Source organism: Chrysochloris asiatica, unplaced genomic scaffold, assembly GCF_000296735.1.
Source record: "Chrysochloris asiatica unplaced genomic scaffold, ChrAsi1.0 scaffold00008, whole genome shotgun sequence".
Classification (NCBI taxonomy): Eukaryota; Metazoa; Chordata; class Mammalia; order Afrosoricida; family Chrysochloridae; genus Chrysochloris; species Chrysochloris asiatica.
Window position 1 is genome coordinate 16,396,622 of NW_006408526.1, and position 20,309 is coordinate 16,416,930.

At 37.4% G+C, this 20,309-nt stretch overlaps 1 protein-coding gene across 1 annotated transcript in view; it reads right to left on the reverse strand.

Moving 5' to 3' along the window:
* Positions 1-16,889, reverse strand: part of ALKBH8 (alkB, alkylation repair homolog 8 (E. coli)) — a 53,120-nt gene extending 36,231 nt beyond the window's left edge. Inside the window, exons 1-6 of the mRNA XM_006833794.1 lie at positions 16,757-16,889; positions 13,452-13,689; positions 12,466-12,597; positions 9,226-9,321; positions 8,218-8,322; positions 6,941-7,011 (exon numbers count right to left, since the gene is read on the reverse strand). Coding sequence (XP_006833857.1) covers positions 6,941-7,011; positions 8,218-8,322; positions 9,226-9,321; positions 12,466-12,597; positions 13,452-13,689; positions 16,757-16,885 — 771 coding nt within the window. The 5' untranslated portion in view covers positions 16,886-16,889. The remainder of the gene's footprint in view (positions 1-6,940; positions 7,012-8,217; positions 8,323-9,225; positions 9,322-12,465; positions 12,598-13,451; positions 13,690-16,756) is intronic.
* Between the last annotated feature and the right edge of the window lie 3,420 nt (positions 16,890-20,309).

Below are 20,309 nucleotides of genomic sequence, written 5' to 3' on the forward strand. Positions count from 1 at the left end.
CCCCAGCTTGAGAAATGCTGTGCGTGTTCTTCCTTTTTGGTTCTCTGATTTCAGATCTTTGCACATTTTACTGTAATATTTGGCTTTAGCTTCTTGAGCTGATCTTTGAAATTTTCTGTTCAGCTCTTGAACCTCCTCGTTTGTTCCATTTGCTTTAGTTAGTATGGTATGTTTAAAAGTAGAAATAGAATTCAATGTACAGAAGTTAACATTACCAAAGAATGTAGAGCATTTACTCCCTTATTTCAGGCCCACATACAAGCAGACCTACTTGTCTACCTATAAAAATGTTTAATGTAAAAGACACCTGGGGTAAGGATAATAAAAATCTGGTTCATTGTCATGTTGACTATACTCTGATCCAACTAAGTTACCCTATAAGAGAATTTTACTCTGTTTCCACATCTATATCAATAGCACAGCTATCTACAGGTCACCATGGCTATAGGTACAAAGCACATTTGTATACACATTGTTGTCAGGTGCCATCAAGTCAGAACCAACTCATAGCGACCATATGCACAGCAGAACGAAACAATGTCTGATCCTGGGCCAACTTCACTCCCACTGCCATACTTGAGTCCATCAATGCTGCCACCTGGCCAATCCATCTCGTTCGGGGTCTTCCTCTTTTTCTCCAACCCTCCATCTTACCAAGCATGATATCTTTCTCCAGTGACTGTTCCCTCCTGACAATATGTCCAAAGTATGAGAGACCAAGTTTAGCCATCTTGGCCTCTAAGGAGCACTCTGGCTGCACTTCTTCTAAAACGGATCTATTCGTTCTTTTGGCACCCCATGGCACTTTTAGTATTCTCCTCCAACACCACAATTCAAAGGCATCAATTCTTCTACGATCTTCCTTATTCACTGTCCAGCTTTCGCATGCATATGAGGTTATTGAAAATACCATGACTTAGGTCAGGCGCACCTTAGTCCTCAAGCTGACATCTTTGCTCTTCAACACTTAAAAAAGTTCCTGTGCAGCAGATTTGCCTAATGCAATACGTCGTCTGATCTCTTGACTGCTGCTTCCGCGAGTGTTGATAGTTGATCCAAGAAGAAAGAAGTCCTTGACAACTTCAATCTTTTCCCTGTTGATAAGAGTGTTGTTTATTGGTCCAGTGGTGAGGATTTTTGTTTTCTTGACATTGAGATGTAATCCATGTGTGTATACACATACACAAGAGAAATATACACCCACTAGGATGGCAGATCTTTGTCCTTCTAATGCTAAAGGCACTACTATGACAGTTGGAAAACATCACAAATAAGTTACAAAGAATGAAAGGAACTATACAGCAGAGATAATTCACTAGACATTGACTTCTAAAAACATAAATATTCTAAGAACTCAGATAAGAATAAAGTCTGGGGTTTGGGAGTAAGATAAAAGTGGAGAAAAGAGATTTTTGACTTCTGAAGTTGTAAACAATGTCTATATTATGCAATTTTGGTTTTCATTGTGGTGAAATTTATATAACCAAACACTTGTCATTTTAACCACTTGACATGCACAATTCAGTGACAGTATTAATTTTCACCATACATGCAAATTTGAAGGATTAACTTTGAGATTGGAGATGAAGGCAGTATACTGGCTGGGATCCAAACAGTATTTACTAATTTCAGTTCTCTTTTTTTCATGGTCAATACTTACTCTTTTTCTTTGTTAGGAGCAATTCCAAGTGTTTTACAGTAATGACCTCATTTAATCTTCAGAACAGCTCTCTGTGGTATCTATAAACTATTTTCTCCTTTACAAATGAGGAAACCAAGGCACAGAAACATTAAGGAATAACAGTACAGGTGAACAACGATCCATATGCTACAGTACTCATCAGCTCAGATTAGGGAACTTTCAAATGCATCTATGTTCTCTAATTTGTGATACCAACTTATAAAACCCCTTAAGCATTTAGAAGCTCTAACTAAAAAAATAAATAAATAAATAAAAAGTCTTCCCCCCACTCCCTCAGTTTGTGCTGAATAACAGAACAGAATGAAACATTTGTTCATTAAAACAAAACTCCTGCAGTAGGATGCTGTGAGTCACTCCTGACAGATTGAAAAGTGATGCGAAAAATAGTTCACAATCAGAACAGCTCTATGGCAAACTACACACAGACCAGGCTGAGAAAAGTGATGTGAAAAATAGTTCACAATCAGAACACCTCTATGGCAAACTACACACAGACCAGGCTAAGGAACCTACAACACCATTCAGTTGGTGAAACAGAAACTGGAAATCTCCAGGCATTTAAAAAAAAAAAATGTTATTCAGCATCGTACTACAAGAGATCAAGGTGGACTCAACATCTGTTTGCTGGAAACAAGAAGAAAACACATGAGAGATGTAGGAGTCCCTGAGTAGCACAAACAAGTTAAACACTTGATGACTAGTGAAAGGTTGGCTGGTAAAACCCAACCAAAGCCACCTTGGATGACAGGACTAGTGATCTAATTCCTCAGGATCACAGCCTTGAAAACCCTATCAAACAGTTCTACTCTGTACACATGGGGATTCCATGAGTCAGAATTGATTTGAGGACAACTAACAACGTGCCCTAGCCTAGTAAATTTTCAACAGATGGGTTCTTCATACCCAAGTATTCAATTATCCCAGCTCATTCAGTTGTCAAAGTTATTACATAATAAGAAACATTTCTGATAAACCAACATAAAATTAGCAGTCACACCAATATTTCTCTCTGTTGAAGGTTGGCAATTCTTTCTACTCAATTTGGTAAACTCTTTGGTCAGTTTTTCAATGATTGTTGGATGCTATAAAGATTAGCCAACACAGTGCAAATATGAAACACACTAAAATTGCAAATCTTGCAAAAGATAGACTTCATTCATATAGTTGATGAAAGGGATGTCGGAGAACCACCAAATCACAAACAGATCCATTGAACAAAATTGAGTCAGGACTTTTACAATTGAAGAAAAGAAAAATGGAATTATGCACAATAGCAGCTCCAAAATGAAACAATCTATCAGAGGATTAAGAGAGACTATGAGAAAAACTGATAAAGCCTTCAATAATTGTTTGAAAAACCTGCTCTCTGTGTAATAAAGATATTAAGGACAAATATTAAGTAAAGTAATTTTTATTGTGCTATACTTTTTTCATGGAGGGTCAGAGAAAAACAGGAAGACCCCTAACAAGATGGACTGGCCAAGTGGCAGCATTGATGGACTCAAGCGTGGCAACAGTAGTGAGGTTGGTCCAGGATCGGACACTGTTTCGTTCTGCTGTGCATAAGGTCACTATGGGTCGGTACTGACTCGATGGCACCTAACAACAACAACAGCATATTTTTTTCAGAAAAAAAAAAAGCCAAAACGAAACTCATATGACTCAATGACTGTTATAGGGGTCTAGTTTATATACGCATGAGTTTATTCCAAACCCAACGTGTCTAAACATGTCTCTGTGATGAGTGGATGGCTGCAGACATGTTCTCTCAGTAATACACTTGTCTCAGTTTCACTAGGTTGCCTTCAAAAAAGAGGTACTTTTGGTGCCATCGAATAAAATGATTTTGAGGTCAGGTCTAAAAACAACAAATTTCTGACAAAACTAAAGTGGACATCTTCCCAAATTACTGAAGTTTTACAAATTTATGGGGATGCTGCACTACAGAAAACAACAGTTCTTAGATGGATCAAATGTTTTAAAGATGGTCAGGAAGACCTCAAAAATGAATTCAGGACAGAGAGATCAGCTCAAAAAGTTATGCTGATGATTTTATGCGATTCCAGAGTGATATTCTTGATAGATTCATTCAAAGAACTCAGGACAATCACAGGGGCTTATTCACAAGAATTTCTTTTTTTAAAAAGTTGAAAAACTGTCATTGATACGGAAAAAGGTCAAGAAAATTGAGTCAAGGAATTTTTCCCACCATGACAATGCACCTGCTCATTCTTCAAGGGTGGCAAGGGCTATCCTATAGACTTTACTTGAGAAAACTTAACCCATCCACCCTACAGCCCTGATCTTCTTACACATTCAGCCTTTTCTTTGTTCCCAAAACCCACGGAACATTTCAAAGGAGCACAGTTTGGGTTCCTCAAGGATGCCAAAACTGCCAGTTTGATATGGTGTGAATCTGAGTGCAGAACTCTTCAGAAATACATAGACCTAGCTAGAGAATACGTCACTATACAACACATTCACATTTTGATATTTTTGTTTAGTAACGGTTTATGTGACTTTTTTTTTTTTTTACTTCCTCTCATATAGCAGCCTATTTTAAATTGTATGTTAAACTGCTTGATAAACAAAATGTTTAGTACACTATTTTTTTTCCAAAATTACAAAGATTTGCTTATCCTCAAAGTCTATTATTTAACAGAAAGTTTAAAGTTCTTGTCATAATTTACAGCATTCATGTTTTCCAGTTATTATAGAGAGGGGTTTCTTCAGTAAATCCATCATTCAAAAGGAAAGCTGAAAAACTGTCTGCACAGACACCACATGAAGAGTACAATTACAGCAGAGTATCAGTTCAACTACAGAGCAAGTTCCTTCTTCCTTTTTTTACAACTATTGCTAAGGTGTTGGGAAAACACTTATTTCCCCATTGTTTCTACTCCCACAGGGGGAAGGGAAATTCCCTAGGCGTGAAAAGTACAAGAAAACCTCTCCTGGCTTTTCTTTACCCCTTCATTTAGAACGGCTTATCTGATTGGTTAGTCTGGACTCAAGCTTGGAAGGCTCACCCTTTTCCTCTCTTTTTCCTATCAGTTGTAGGATCTCACACATGCTCCTTCATGTCCTAATGCTACATGGGAAAGCTCTACCTCCTTAGAGCAGGTCTTCAGTTGTCCAGCTATGCCTGTGATAAGGTCAGTGTGTCTCTCAGAAGTGAAGAATTAACAAGTCCACTTGGCTACAGATCTAAAGCCATGTTCTTTCTTCAATTTTATCAATAGTAAAGCTGTTACTCTAATCTCTATCCTTTGTCTCATTTCTCAATTGATTACAAAGTTGGGAGGAAAAGATAAGCATGTTCTTTATTGGTCCTTTATAAATTCCAAGCCAAGATAAAGTGTAAAATTAAACCAGAGAAAAGCTTTTTTCCTTTTCCTCACCTTTCTCATCATGGCTATAAGTACCTATTAAGAATCTACATATGTAGCTGTAAGTTGGTTCTGTGCTATCAACAGCACCTCTGGTCACTAGAGATCAACATGATCACAGGAGCCCAGCAAAGGTTTAGAAAGTCAAAAGACCTCATGATGGTAAGTTGGGGGAAAAAACAAACTAGTTAATAGTATTTGCCTCCAGGAGCAAGATTACAGTTTGAAGTACCCTTAGTTACATTAACCAAATCAAACACCAAACTTATAGGCATTGAGTCCATTCGGCTAAGAGTAGAACTGCACCATGGGCTTTCTGAGACTGTAAGTCTTCACAGGAACAGACCACCGTATCTTTTTCCAGTGAGCAGATGGTGGGTTTGAACTGCCAACCTTCTAGTTAGCAGTCCAGTGCTTATCCCACACCACCACCAGGGCTCCCTAGTTCGATAGTTGTTGTTAAGTGCCATTAAATCGGTTCTGACTCATAGCAACCCTGTATAGGCTTTCTAAGGCTATAAATTTTGGCAGGAGTAGAAAACCCATCTTTCTCCTGTGGAGCTGCTAGTGGACTTAAATCGCCGACCTTGTGGTTGGCAGTCCAGTGCTTATCCTACAAAGCTATATTTTAAAGATTTTCCTAGATTTAAAATTCTGTTTTTTCTTTTTAATTCTGTTTGCAGTTTGCATGGATCACTTGAAATCATACTTTTCATATTTTCTTTAGCAGCTCAAGGTGGTCCTGTTGGCATAGTGACTGAAGTGCTCAGCTGCCAACCAAAAAGACTGGCATTTCAAAATCACCAGTGGTTCCGTGGAAGGAAGAGTTGGCAGTCAGCTTCTATAAAGACTTGCAGCGCTGGAAACCCTGTGGGGCAGCTCTACTCTGTCCTATAGAGTGGCTACAAGTCACAATCAACACCATAGCAGTGGATTTGGATTTGTGGTTTTAGCAGCTCAAGCACAGTTGAGCTACAAAAACAAATCAATGAATAAACCTAAGAACCTCTTATTCATCATCTCTAAAAATGAGAATATTACCTTCTTCTGCTCTGAGTTTTTGAAAGTATATTGTTGTTGTTATGTGCCATAGAGTCGGTTCCGACTCATAGCGACCCTGTACAGCGTTTCCGAGGCTGTAAATCTTTACAGGAGCAGAAAGCCTCATCTTTCTCCTGCGGATCAGCTGGTAGTTTCAAACTGCTGGCCTTGAGGTTCACAGCCCAATTAGTAACCACTACGCTACCAGAGCTCCTTTTTGAGAGTATAGTATCAGGTAATATATGAGTGGGGTTCAAAAATTTCATGGAAAAATGAAAAGAAAAGATAATACCTCATATGTGAAAAAGTTTATCAAAATTCCCGACATATTTTAGTTTTCTAGCCCTGGTGTGGCACTGTAGGGTAAGCACTGGACTGGTAATCCCAAGGTCGGAAATCCAAAACCACCAGTCACTCTTGGAAACCCTAAACATGTTCACTATGAGTCAGCATGTAACAGCAACGGCTACGGATAACTTGTCCAAACCAACTCAATGGCACTAAACATCCTTTTTCTGTGGTCTGCAGCTAGTAACTTTTACCACTAGATGGCAATGTTGCATCAGTAAAGTAAAAAGTTGATTAAGTTGCACCAAGGAAAGTCTGATAGTATTTAATTGCTAAAAGTGAAAAAATGTGTAAAAAAGTACAGGTGTCTCATGTTCTAGGAATGAACAAAAGTAAGTGCCCTTACTTTTCACTTTAAATCATAATTCATTTTAACAAAGCAACACGAAATCGTATGAAAAATACACTGAACAAGGTATAAGGCATATTTGGTAGTTAATAGAAATATTTAAACATTTACCTCTGCCCCCAAACTGAGAGAAATGATTTCATCCTCAAAAGCAGAATGTGTGTCAATATGAGCAGGAATTCCTGAGATGGAAACAGAATGTCAGGTCACTTCATTTTTACTTTTAATAGATTTGATGATTCTAAATACAGCTTCACACTATGATGGTATAAATACTGCTTGGTAATCAGGAAAGCACTAAAATTTTAGTTAAAAGAAAACATTTAGAGGTGATGTGATTAAAATTAACATCAAGTTAAAGTGTCACTGAGACATGATTTTTAAATCAAGTCTTACGTCCTTCTTAACAAGGGCAATGAAGGACATGGAAGGTAAATACCAAAGTAACTGTTTTCCCTGAGCACTGGATTTTGTCAAGTATTTTCAGAATGTAAGCAACAGGCAAGGAGCCCCGGTGGTGTAATGGATTATGCGTCGGGCTGCTAACTACAAGGTCGGCAGTGTGAGTCCACCAACCAACTGCTCCCTAGGAAAAAGACGAAGCTTTCTGCTCCCGTAAAGATTTACAGTCTTGGAAACCCTACACAGGCTTGGACCGCACACAACACAGCCACCATCAAGCAACAGACGGTTAGATCCATAAAGACTAAGCAAATCAGCAATTAAGATGTGGCTTTCCCCAACAATCTATCAGCCTCTTAATAAACAACTTTTAAGTAAAGGGAATTTTGCTACAAGGTAAGGATACAAACTAAGTAAGACACTATTCCTCTCACTGGGAAAGATACGCACTAAGAAAGGGGCAGGTAAGTAAATAAGCGATTAAAATACACTGTGATAAATACACAAAACAAAACTCTACAACACCTGTAATTAATAAAGTTCTTAAAATCACTTGATTACTATAAAATTAGAAAAAGATGCTATTAAGAGTAATGCCTTCTACCCTGTCAAATACAGGAGAGAAAAGTGCAACATCAACATCGTTCTCTGTATCTGTAAATTAGTTCTTACATCGTCATGTCTCCTGTTTTCCAAGCAACCACCTCCCTCTCTCTAAATAAAGCAATGAGCAAGATACAAAAACAAAATAAAAACCCAAAAAAATCATAAAGTAATTTATGTCACTTTAAAATGCAAATTTCTCTTCAAGGCTTTGAAATGCAGATTTGCAAGGGATCAAATTTAACACAGGTAACAAATACAAGCAAATTAATCTAAGAAGTTAGTTTGAGCTAAAAATATAAAAACAAAAACTTTAATTTTAGAGTGTTACACAATGTATGAAATATACAGACAACCGGAATTTTTAAACAAGAAATACTCACCATGACCAGGTTCATACTGGTTTATGGTCAACTGATCAGGCTTGTGCTTAATGTAACCTTCTTTCAACCATTTCTCTAAAATGCTATCACAAATCTCAGGAAGACCTGAAGCCAGTAAACATAAAGCACATCATTAAAATATTTCCTTGGCCTGTTTTACCCAAGAGTAAAAAATAATCACTATTATAAAACACATAGCATTGAATTTGGCAGTTATAGCCACTAATCTGTTAACAAACCCACAATCAAAATAAAATGAAAACAAAGTCTTACAAATATTTTGAAGTTATTTCATTGATTTTATCAATAAAAACCCTAAAGAACAATTTTATTACAAGTTTGACAATTTTCAAAATAGAAATAAAACAGTAAAATTTAATATACAATAGAAATTTACGTCATCACTTTTTTATTTTACATTAATTCTATTATCAATTTAATCATTTAAAATTATTTTCCTTAAATTTATTTTCAAAGTGGAAGTTACTTTTATTGAGCTAAAAAACCTTAAATCTATAAATTTTATCTCATGACCATAAAGCCTTAATTAAACCAATGTCATAAAAAAATAAACTTATTTTTATAAAAAGTAAATATACAAGGACATAAAAAATGAAGATAACATTAAAAGAGATTAATTGATGTAATAGCCATAGTGTAAAAGACATCATCATGAAGATAGGGCAAAATCAGACAACTAACAACACCAAGCTCTGTGTAATAAAGACAGCATTTGATTTCTAAAGCAATTCTGTATTAAAAAAAAAAAAAAAGTAAATATAGGTTCAACAAAAATTATACCACAGGATTAACACCCAGAATATATCATTCTTACAAATCAATAAACAATCCTTAGGAAAAAAACTGGCAAAGGGTATGAAAATGAATTCACAAAAGAGGAAATGCAAACAAGAAAATGCAATAAGGAAAGTATAAGTTAAAGACAAACAAAATTCCAATATATTAAATCTGTATTTGAACTATTAGTGTTTATTAGTAGTTACTTACCCCCAGGTAATGGATTATTTTTATCTACATTGTTGGTCCCATAATGGAATTCATAGCCAAAATGCTTTACTCTTCTGTGTTTTAAAGATTTTTTAACTATACGAAAATAAGAAAGTATTTGAAATATTAACTACCTGAAAGAAAAAGAATTGAGTTCTTTCATGTATTTCAAAATCCACATTAAGAATTAGTTTACCCCCTCTAAGACTAAAACTCAAAGGGAACGCATGAGCAGGCAGGTAAGCTTCCTGGCAACCACATTGGTTGACTAGTGAGTGGAAGAGGGGGAAAGGCAATGAAGACATGGGCTGAGTTCAACCACGTTCCAAAGACTCCCGCTGACCACAGATAAGAGGAAGGGCTGGTTTGTCCAAAGTACAGTAAGACCTGGGGACACCTGAGCCCATGGACAAGGACATAGCCTCAGACGGATAGAGCTGAGAGTGAACTATCCAGCTGATATGAAGTGAGGGGTGATGCACAAGAACACCCAAACTTGCAGATAGTACCCACTTGACCTAGCCTCGATGGCTTGATAATCAGAACTCGACTAGAAGAGGATTTAAAAAAAAACAAAAACAACAAAATAATTTTTGATAATGGAAACGAGGGTAAATTGCTACATTTGATGAACCTGACCTATACTCATCGAGGTTCTTCTTGTTGTTCAGTGCTGTCAAGTCGATTCCAACCCACAGCGACCCTGTACAGGGTTTCCGAGGCTGTAAATCTTTACGCCTCATCTTTCTTCCGCTGAATCACTGGTAGTTTCGAACTGCCGACCTTGAGGTTTGCAGCTGGACTCGTAACCACTGCGCTACCAGAGCACCTTACTCATGGAGGTAGTAACTCTAAATACCAACAGAGAGGGAAGGAGTCTTCACATCAAGTATCAATGCTATCCCTTCTGTATACAGGGTAGATAGGGACAGGCAACTTAGACATTAGCTACCTAAAATGAGGGGGCGATAAAGGCATGAAGTGACTGGCTTACAAGGTTTCAAGAGGGAGTTTAGTTTAAGAGTGTGTGGGGGAAGAAAGAGTCCCCATTGAACAGTTTTCTTCTTGTCTAGATGAGTCTGGTTAAAGGAGATGGGGATAAGATTCTTAAGATTCAATAGTGAGTAATTGTTATCATGACTAATTGTAACTGTCACAATTGTAAAGGTAGAAGTTTAGTAATAAAAACGGTGAGTAATGAATCTTACAGTCCAGGAACAAAGGACCCAAGGCCATCAAGGAAGAAGAGCACAAGCGGAATACGAGACCTTATCCGGAGAAACATAGATACCAGAGATGGGGACATGGGGACAGAGAAGAGCGGAGGACTCTAGATTCATGGAAAAAGAGGGACTGAGAGCAGGCAGCCAAGACGCAGACTTGCAGAATGTGCCCTTTGGTAGTTTAAATTATTATATGTGTCTGAGTGTTTTTTTTTTTTTTTAAAAAAGAGCTAAATAAAGAGAAATTCTGTTAACTGATGATACATGGAGGGGATTATAATCATTGTAATGAAACAAGGTGTATGATTTGTTGAACGTAAAACTGATAGCTATATAAATGTTATTGATCTGCCCTGCAAACTTTCACTCAATTTTACAAAAAAAAAAAAAAAAAAGTTTAGTAATAGTAACTTCTATTACTTGTTAGATTACTGTCTTTAATAAAATGAACTCTTCTGCCCTGTGTCTGAGATTCTTCTAATTCCAAATTGAGGAGTGCTGGTGGCACAACAGATGAAGCATTGGACAGCTAGCTGAAAGGCGTCTGTGTCTTGAACACACCAGCTGCTTCATGGGAGAAAGATGAGGTTGTCCTTGCAAAGATACCGCAGCTAATATTTAAAGAGTCTCAGTCACTGAATTTTGAGGACCTAACATATCTAATATTAAACATTTTAATATTTAATCAACTTTTAATATTTAAATAAACATTTGGACAAGGCTTGTATATAGTGACACTCACAAACTGTTAATGATCTGGAAAGAATCCAAATAGATAACTAAGAGCATTACAGATTCCATTAAGATTCATTTACTCATTTTATTTAGAATAAAAGCTTTAACTATAAAGTGCATGTCTCCATGTGTCTCTTATTACATGGTAATGGTATGCTATAAGAAATGCTGATTTCTTATAGTAAAAATATACAACAGAAAACAAATCAGCACCAAGCCTACTGCCATTAAGTTGATTCCAACTCAATAGCGACCCCTATAGGACACAGTAGAACTGCCCTTTTGGAAGCTTCCACAGCTGTAAATATGGGAGCAGACAGGATCATCTTTCTCAGGAGAAGAAGCTGGTGGGTTCGAACTCTCAAATCTTTTGGTTCATAGCCCAACTAATAAATAACCCAATATGCCACTAGGAGAGGATCGTTTCAATAAGATACGTGAAAGGGTTTATAAGTGTTAGCTACACAAACATTGGATAGTCTATTAGACTTTAATTTTTTTTTAATGTTTTATTGTGAAACATGTGATAGTTTATATGGGAGAACATTAGTTTTACATTCATCCTATCGTATATCGTTGAGCTACTTCACCCATAGGTGTATGTCAAGTTTATCAAATTGTATCAGATTACTCTTTTTTTCCTCTTCTTTCTTTTTCTAGTTGAGCTCTGATCATCCAGTCACTGAAGCCAGGTCAAGTGGGTATTATCTGAAAGTGTGGGGGTTCTTGTGCATATGCCCTCTCTTCTTACCAGCTGGACGCTTCACTCTCCATTCTAGTCTCTCTGTAGCTATGTCACTGACTTTGGACTGAAGAGTCCCCAGGTCTTGTCACACTGCTGGCCAACCAGGTCTCCACCTAGGTTCACAGGAGTCTATTGAACATTGTAGGGCTTAGCTTACAGCTTCATTGCTGTTTTTCCCTCACTTCCCCTTATCGGTGATGAACGTGGTTACCAATCAGAGCATGTATTCCCATTGAGTCTTGGTCTTGGGAGGGGGTTTGCTCGGAGGGGACCCGACAACTTGCCTTGATGTCTCCCCTGGGCAACCTAGAGTTTAAAATTGATAGCTATATAAATGTTATTATTTGTGCCCTTAAGAATTGTTAGTATGACTTGCCTAATGGGATCCATCCAGGTTACTTTTGATAATTTTTTTAATTTTTAAGAAATATTAAAAAGTTTTTAATAAACCTAAGGGGAAGGAGAATGAAGGAGAAGGAGAGAGATGGCATTTTACAAAAATGTTTAAATATATAAGATTTTAAAAATTTTACTTACCATTCTGATTGTCTGTACCTTCAGTCCAATTAATGCTTTGCAAAAGCATTTTCTCATCCTCAGAAGAAATAATTTCTTCCACTACCGTAAGGCCTGGAGGTAAGCTCTGAAGCTCCATCTCTTTCCATTCTACTGTGGGACACCAAAACAGTCATATAAATATTCAAGATTTCCATATACAATAACATGATAAAACAGAAAAAAGACTGAAATTGTCAAGGACTTCATTTTACTTGGATTCACAATCAGCACTCATGGAGGTAGCAGTCAAGTTATTAAATACCATATTTCATTAAACAAATCTGCTGCAAAAGTCCTCTTTAACATGTTAAACAGCAAAGATGTCACTTTGAGGATTGAGGTGCACCTGACCAAAGCCACAGCTTTTCAACTACCACATAAGCATAAAACTGGAGAAAAACTGATGCATTTGAACTGTGGTGTTGGTAAAGAATACTAAAGTACCATGCACTACCAAAACAAGCAAATCTGTCTTGGAAAACATACAGCCAGAATGCTCCTTACAAGCACATACTTTGGACATGTTATCAGGAGGAACCAGTCTCTGGTGAAGTAAAAAACCTTGCTTGGTAAAACAGAGAGTCAGTGAAGAAGACCCTCAATGAGATGGGTTGGCACAGTGGCTGCAACATTGGGCCCCAACACAGGAATGATTTTGAGGATGTCATAGTGTTTCATTCTGTTATACACAGGGTCGTTACAAGTCAGAAACAACTCAGTGGCCCCTAGCAATACAAGAGGTGCAAGGGGGAAATGGGAAGTCAATGCTTAAGTGCACTAAATTTCCATTAAAGATAAGGAAAAAACCCTGAAAACAAATAGTGACGACGGTTGTTCAACACAGTGAAAATAATTATTGTCACTGAAGTGTACATGTAAAAATTATTGAAAAGGCAAACGTTCTCATCTATATCTATGTTAGCACAAGACAAATCTTAAATAAAAAGGGAGCCACATGATGATACCTTTTTCCACAAAATTCAAGTACAGAATGATCTTTTGTCCCAAATCATCCACTATCTCTTTTCCATTGAGTGTAACATAGGCCTTCTTGGATTCTTCTATGGTTTTGTATCTTACAAATGAGTAGGGCTTATTAGGTGGCATTAAGAGGACATCGACCAGTCCACATTTCTCCAAAACAGGAAGCAGCTGGTTTCTACTCACGCCATTACCCAAACCACCGTTGGCAACAACCAGGCTCTTCAAAAAGCAAAAAAGAAGCAATATGAGCAACTGACATTATTTATTTTAAAATAAGGCTATTTTAAAATAAGATTTTACAAAGATATAATTGAGAAACAAAAAAAAAGGCTTCCTTATGGTGGTATGGTGCTGTGGTTAATGCGCTGGACTACAAGGTCAGTTTGAACTATAAGGTCAACAGCTCAAGATCAGCAGCTGCTCCTAGGAAACTCTATATGGGGTTTGCACTTAACAACAACGGTGGTTTCATACAAAGTATGCAAATCAATTTACTAAATATTTTGGGCTTTAAAAGTTCCCCTACATTACAAATAATGATTTTTTAAAAATAGCTGATCTCAATAAAATATTCTTTTCTTTGATTTTCTTTTTTAAGTTTTTATTGTGAATTAAGTGATAGTTTACATGGGAGAACATCAGTGTTACACTCATCATTTCATTGCAATGATTGTAATCCCCTCCTGCATTATCATTCAACAGTATTTGCTTCTATTCCCTCTGGGGTTTTTATGTTTTTCTGGGGAGAGGTGATTATTTTCTTTAAGTTTTTATTGTGAATAGAGTTAAGGTTTATCCAGCAGATCATCAGTTTTACATTCAACAAATTATATATTCATTTCAATGATTGCAATCCCCTCCAGGTACCATACCATCAGTTAACAGTACTTAAATAAAATATCCTTAATGACCATAAATTCAAATTAAATGTAATTTTTTGTTTAATTGCTTATAAATACAAATTTAACATAATGAAAGGGGAAGAAGGAGCCAGAAAAGAAACAAGGACAAGTAGTTACATGACACTTGTTTTCTGTGAGACCCTATGTTATATGCTTTCACTTACTTAGTCCTCATTAACATAATCTTCACAAAATCATACAAAGCAGGTAATACTAGTCCCACTTTATACAAGAAGAAACTGAAGATCTAAAAATTCAGTTAGAAGAGTGTCTGGGGGTGCTGGGTTTTATACCTATTTTTGTCACTTTCCAGAATACAAATTTTTTATATACCATTACATAATTTCTACTAAAAACTAAAGGTAAATATTCTGGGTCTAAGAAAAAACAATTCTAGATTCTATTCTACATAACTGGAGTCCGGTGTAGTGCTGTAGGATAATGCAATGGACTGCAAGGTTGGTTTGAATCACAAGGTTAGTGGTTCATCTTACCAGTTGTTCCTCAGAAACCCTATACAGGGTTGCTATGAGTTGCAACCGATTTGATGGCACTTAACAACATTCTACATAAATATAAAAATCTTCCCCATTGTTTAAAGCAATTCAGTGAGTCTGAAATTAAATTTTTTCCTTTGTAAGTTTCACGTGTACTTCCTGTCATTTGCAACAACTTTATTCAAGGGATTTTTTGGAGTGGACAGGAGACTTCATAGTCTTTGTATTTAAAAAACATCCTACATGGTTTTGATTAAGATTTTTAATTTATGATCCATGACTTTTAAAACTTTATAGTGAAAACAAAAGCAAACTACTTACAGCCTACTTTTACCAACTGCATCATTTATACCAAATGTCAACAAACTTTTTCTGAAAAGGGTCAGAAAGTAAATATTTTAGACTTTGTAGGCCATAATATGAGAGACGAAGCTTAGCCATCTTGGCATCCAAGGAGCACTCTTGCTGCACTTCTTCCAAAACAGATCTATTGATTCTTTTGGCAGTCCATAGCACTTTCAGTATTCTCCTCCAACACCACAACTCAAAGGCATCAATTCTTCTACGATCTTCCTTATTCACTGTCCAGCTTTCACATCCATATGAGGTTATTGAAAATACCATGGCTTGAGTCAGGCGCACCTTAGTCCTCAAGCTGACATCTCTGCTCTTCAATACTTTAAAAAGTTCCTGTGCAGCCGATTTGCCCAATGCAATAAGTCCGTCTGATCTCTTGACTGCTGCTTCCGTGAGTGTTGATAGTTGATCCAAGAAGAATGAAGTCCTTGACAACTTCAATCACTTCTCCATTGATAAGAATGCTGTTTATTGGTCCAATGGTGAGGATTTTTGTTTTCTTTACATTTGAGTTGTAATCCATACATAAGGCTGTGCACTTTGATCTTCATCAGTAAATATTTTAAGTCCTCTTCACTTTCAGCAAGCAAGGTTGTATCATCTGCATATCTCAGGTTGTTAATAAGTCTTCCTCCGATCCTGACGCCACATTTTCCTTCATAGAACCCAGCTTCTCATATTATTTGCTCAGCATACATATTGAACAAGTATGGTGAAAGAATACAACCTTGTCACACACCTTTCTTAATTTTAAAACATTCAGTGTTCCCATGTTCTGTTTGAACAACTGCTTCTTGGTTATGCTATAGCATAATGCTATAGCAACTGTTTTTATTTTAGGATTCCCAAGGATTAATCTTGATAGATTTTTCTCAATGGACACAGGAACATTATTAGTTTTACTCAAGTTTTAAGGAAATGAAAAACTGTATTGTTGAGGGGAAAGCCAAGAAAGAGACACCAAGGACCTTATTTTCATCATGACAATGCACCTGCTCATTCTTCAAGGTGGCAAGGACTGTCCTGCAAGAATTCCACTGGAAAACTTTACTCCATCCACATTATAGTCCCAATCTTACCCTTTCATACTTCTTTTCATTCCCAAAATTCAAAAAAACATTTCCAAGGAACACAATTTGAATGACTTGTGGATGTCCAAACTGCCATTTTGACATGGTGTCAACAGAAGAGGGCAGAATTCTTTAGGGGAAGAATTAGCGAACGTAGAGTTGCCTTCAGAAGTGTATACACCTAGATGGGAGGCTATGTTGGAAAACAATAGTTTCACATCTTAATAGGTTTGCTTAATAAATGTTTCTATGATTTTATAGCAATATTTTTTGACTTAACCTTATATATCCACTCCTTCCCAGAAAGAAAAAGTTAGCAGGTCCTCTCACATGTATACTTAATATGAGTGTACCATATGACTAAATAATTACAGCCTCCTTCTCTGAGAAATTAACAAGTATTAATATGTTAACATGGCACTATTTTAACATTCAAATGATCGTAATAGTTTTAGGTCACCTGAGTGGCACAGGATACTGTCTCAATGCCTTCATGTCTCAGCAGCGTATGGCTGGCTTTAATCTGTTTCCTTAAGAACTTCTTCTCAGTTTTATTGAGCTTGTAATTACTTTGGTGGTTGCTCTCCATAACAGTACTGTAAAAGAATAATAATTAAAAAAATATCAATCTCAATTATAATGATGTCATTCATTAATATATTCTCGACTCCTGGTACGGCGCTGTAGGATCAGTTCTGGACTGTGAACCACAATGTCGGCAGTTCAAACCCACCAGTTGCTACTCAGAAACCCTATACAGGGTCACTGGGTCAGAACCCACTTGATGGTATTTAAGGTGCTAAGTACTGTCAAGTGGGTTCTGACTCACAGTGAGCCTATACAGGGTTTCTGAGGCTTTAAATCTTCACGGACGCAGAATGCCTCATCTTTCTTCCATGCAACAATTAATGGGCTTGAACCGTGGACCTTGTGATTCACAGTCCAGTACTTAGTGTATAGAACCACCGTGCTCCCATATATTCTATAGTTCATATATCTATATCTATATATTCCATGGTGGTGGTGGTGGTTGTGCACCATGGAGTCGGTTCTGACTCATAAAGACCCTCTATAGGGTTTCCAAGGCTGTAAATCTTTATGGGAGCAGAAAGCTTCATCTTTCTCCTACAGAGTGGCTGGTAGATTAGAACTGCTAACTTTTTGGTTAGCAGCTCAGTTCATAATCCACAACACTACCAGGGCTTCCATAGTTTATAAAAATTTCTGTGACCGTATTTTTAAATGCTCACCAAGATATGAGAAGAAACAGATGCACAGATAATTAAGGAACAGCTAAGAAGGCAATAAAGTGGTAAAAGTGTATAATACCATCTATTTTATTATCATTTAGTGCTGTCAACTCAGTTTCAGTTCATAGTGACCCTGCACAGGGTCTGCAAGAGCGTCTGGTGGGTTTGAACTGCTAACTTTATGGTTACCAGCCCAGTGCTTATCCTACACTGCCACACCAGGGCTCAATACATCTATGTTGTTCTTGTTAAGTGCTGTCAAGTCAGTTCCAACTCACAGCGACCCTGCGTAGGGTTTCCAAGGAGTGGCTAGTAGGTTTGAATTACTGACCTGGAGGTTAGCAGTCCAATGCTTATTTTACAGCATCACACCAAGACTCCAATACATCTATGGTGGTGGTGGTGGTGGTATGCCCTGAGTTGGTTCCAACTCAAAGTGAACCTGTCTGTATAGGTTTTCCTTGTCTGCAAATCTTTATGAAAGCAGAAATTCTCATCTTTGTTCCATGGAACAACTGGTAGATTTGAACTGCTGACCTTGTGGATAGTACCCCAACTCCCAACTCGTAATTCACTATCCTACCAGGGCTTCTTCCAATGCATATATGTTGTTGTTGTTAAGGGCCATCAAGTGAGTTCCAACCCAGAGTGACCTTGTATAGGGTTTCTGAGGAGCAGCTGGTGAGCTTGAACCACCGACCTTACAGTTCATGCCAACTTTGTAATGTAGACCAGCACATTAACCCACAGTGCCACACCAGGACTCTAATACATGTGGGTTCTAAAAGAACATTCAATACTTTAGCTCCATTTATCCATTTATATTTATAAATTCCTAAGTAAAACATGCCACAGAAAATTCTACAAACATAATGTTGTTGTTGTTGTTGTTAGGTGCCATCAAGCAGGTTCTGATTCATAACAGCCCCATGCACAACAGCAGGAAACACTGCCTGGTCCTGCACCATCCTCATCATTGTTGTTATGCTTGACTCCACTGTTGCTGCCTCTGTGTCAATCCAGCGTGCTGAGGGTCTTCCTCTCTTTCACCAACCCTCCACTTTACCAGGAACGATATCCTTCTCATGAGAACATGTCCAAAGAATAAAAGACAAAAATCTCGTTATTCTCCCTTCTAAGGAGCCTTCTTGATGTGCTCCTTCTAGATTTGTAGGCTCACCTGGCAGTCCATGTTACTTTCAATATTCCTCAGCAACACCGTAATTCAAATGCTTCGATTCTTCTAATGTCTTCCTTATTCATTGTCCAACTTTCCCACGCATGTGAGGTGATTGAAAATATCATGGTTTGTGTCCTCAAACTTACAACATTGCTCTTGAACACTTTAAAGAGGTCTTTAAAGTGCAGCAGATTTGCCTAATGCAATACATCATTTGATTTATTGACTGCTGATTGCATGAGAACTGATTGTGAATCCAAGCAAAACAAAGTCTTTGACAATATCAATCTTTCTCCCATTAATCGTGGTGTTATTCATTGGTTGTGAGGATTTTTGCTCTCTTTATTCTGAGGTGCAATCAACCCATACTGAAGGCTGTAGTCTTTAATTTTCATCATTAAGTCCTTCTAGATTCCAGCAAGCAAGATTGTATCATCTGCATATCGCTCAGGTTGCTAATGAATCTTCCCCCAGCCCTGATACCACGTTCTTCATCATATAGTCCAGCTTCTCAGATTATTTGCTCAGAGTCCTTGTATGGTGCAATGGGATAAAGCACTGGACTGCAAGGTCAATGGTTCAAACTCACCAGGCACTCCTTGGAAACCCTATGCAGAGTCGCTATGAGTCAGAACTGACCCAATGGCACTTGACAACAACAACATACAGATTAAATAAATATGGTAAAAGGATACAACCCTGACACACACCTTTCATGATTTTAAACCATTCAGAATCCCCTTATTCTGTTCAAACGACTACCTCCTGGTCTATATACAGGTTCCTCGTGAGAGCAATCAAGTGTTCTGAAATACTCATTTTTTGCAATGTTAATTAGTTTGTTAGGACCTAACAGTTGAATGTCTTTGCATAGTCAATAAAGCTAAGTAAACATCTTTCTGGTACTGTCTACTTTCAGCCAAGATCCATCTGATGTCAGCAAAGATATCGCTCACTCACATCCTCTTAGGAATCCGGCTTGAATTATTGGCAATGTTCTGCTGCAACCACTTTTGAATCATCTCCCACACAGTTTTACTGCCATGTGATTAATGATACTGTTCAGTGATTTCTACATTCTACTGGATCATTTTTCTTTTGGAATTGGCACAAATATGGGTCTCTTCCAATCAGCTGGTCGGGTAGCTATCTTCCAAATTTCTTGGCATAGACCAGTGAGCACCTCCAGTGCTGCATCAGTTTGTTGAAACATTTCAGTTTGTATTCCTGGGATTTCTTTTTCACCAATGCTTTTAGTGCAGCTTGGACTTCTTCCATCAAAACCATGGGTTCTTGATCATATGCTACCTCTTGAAATGTCTGAGCATAACCAACTCTTTTTGGTATACTGACTCTATATATTCCTTCCATCTTTTTTTTTTTGATGCATCCTGCATCATTCAATATTTTGTCCATGTTGTTTCTGTTGCTGTTGTTAAGCATTCTGTTGAGTCAATTCCAACTCATGGTGACCCTATATATAGGGTTTCCAAGGAGCATCTGGTGGGTCTGAACCGCCAACTTTGCAGTTAGCAGTCCAGTGCTAATCCCACAGCACCACACCTTTTGCCCATCAAATCCTT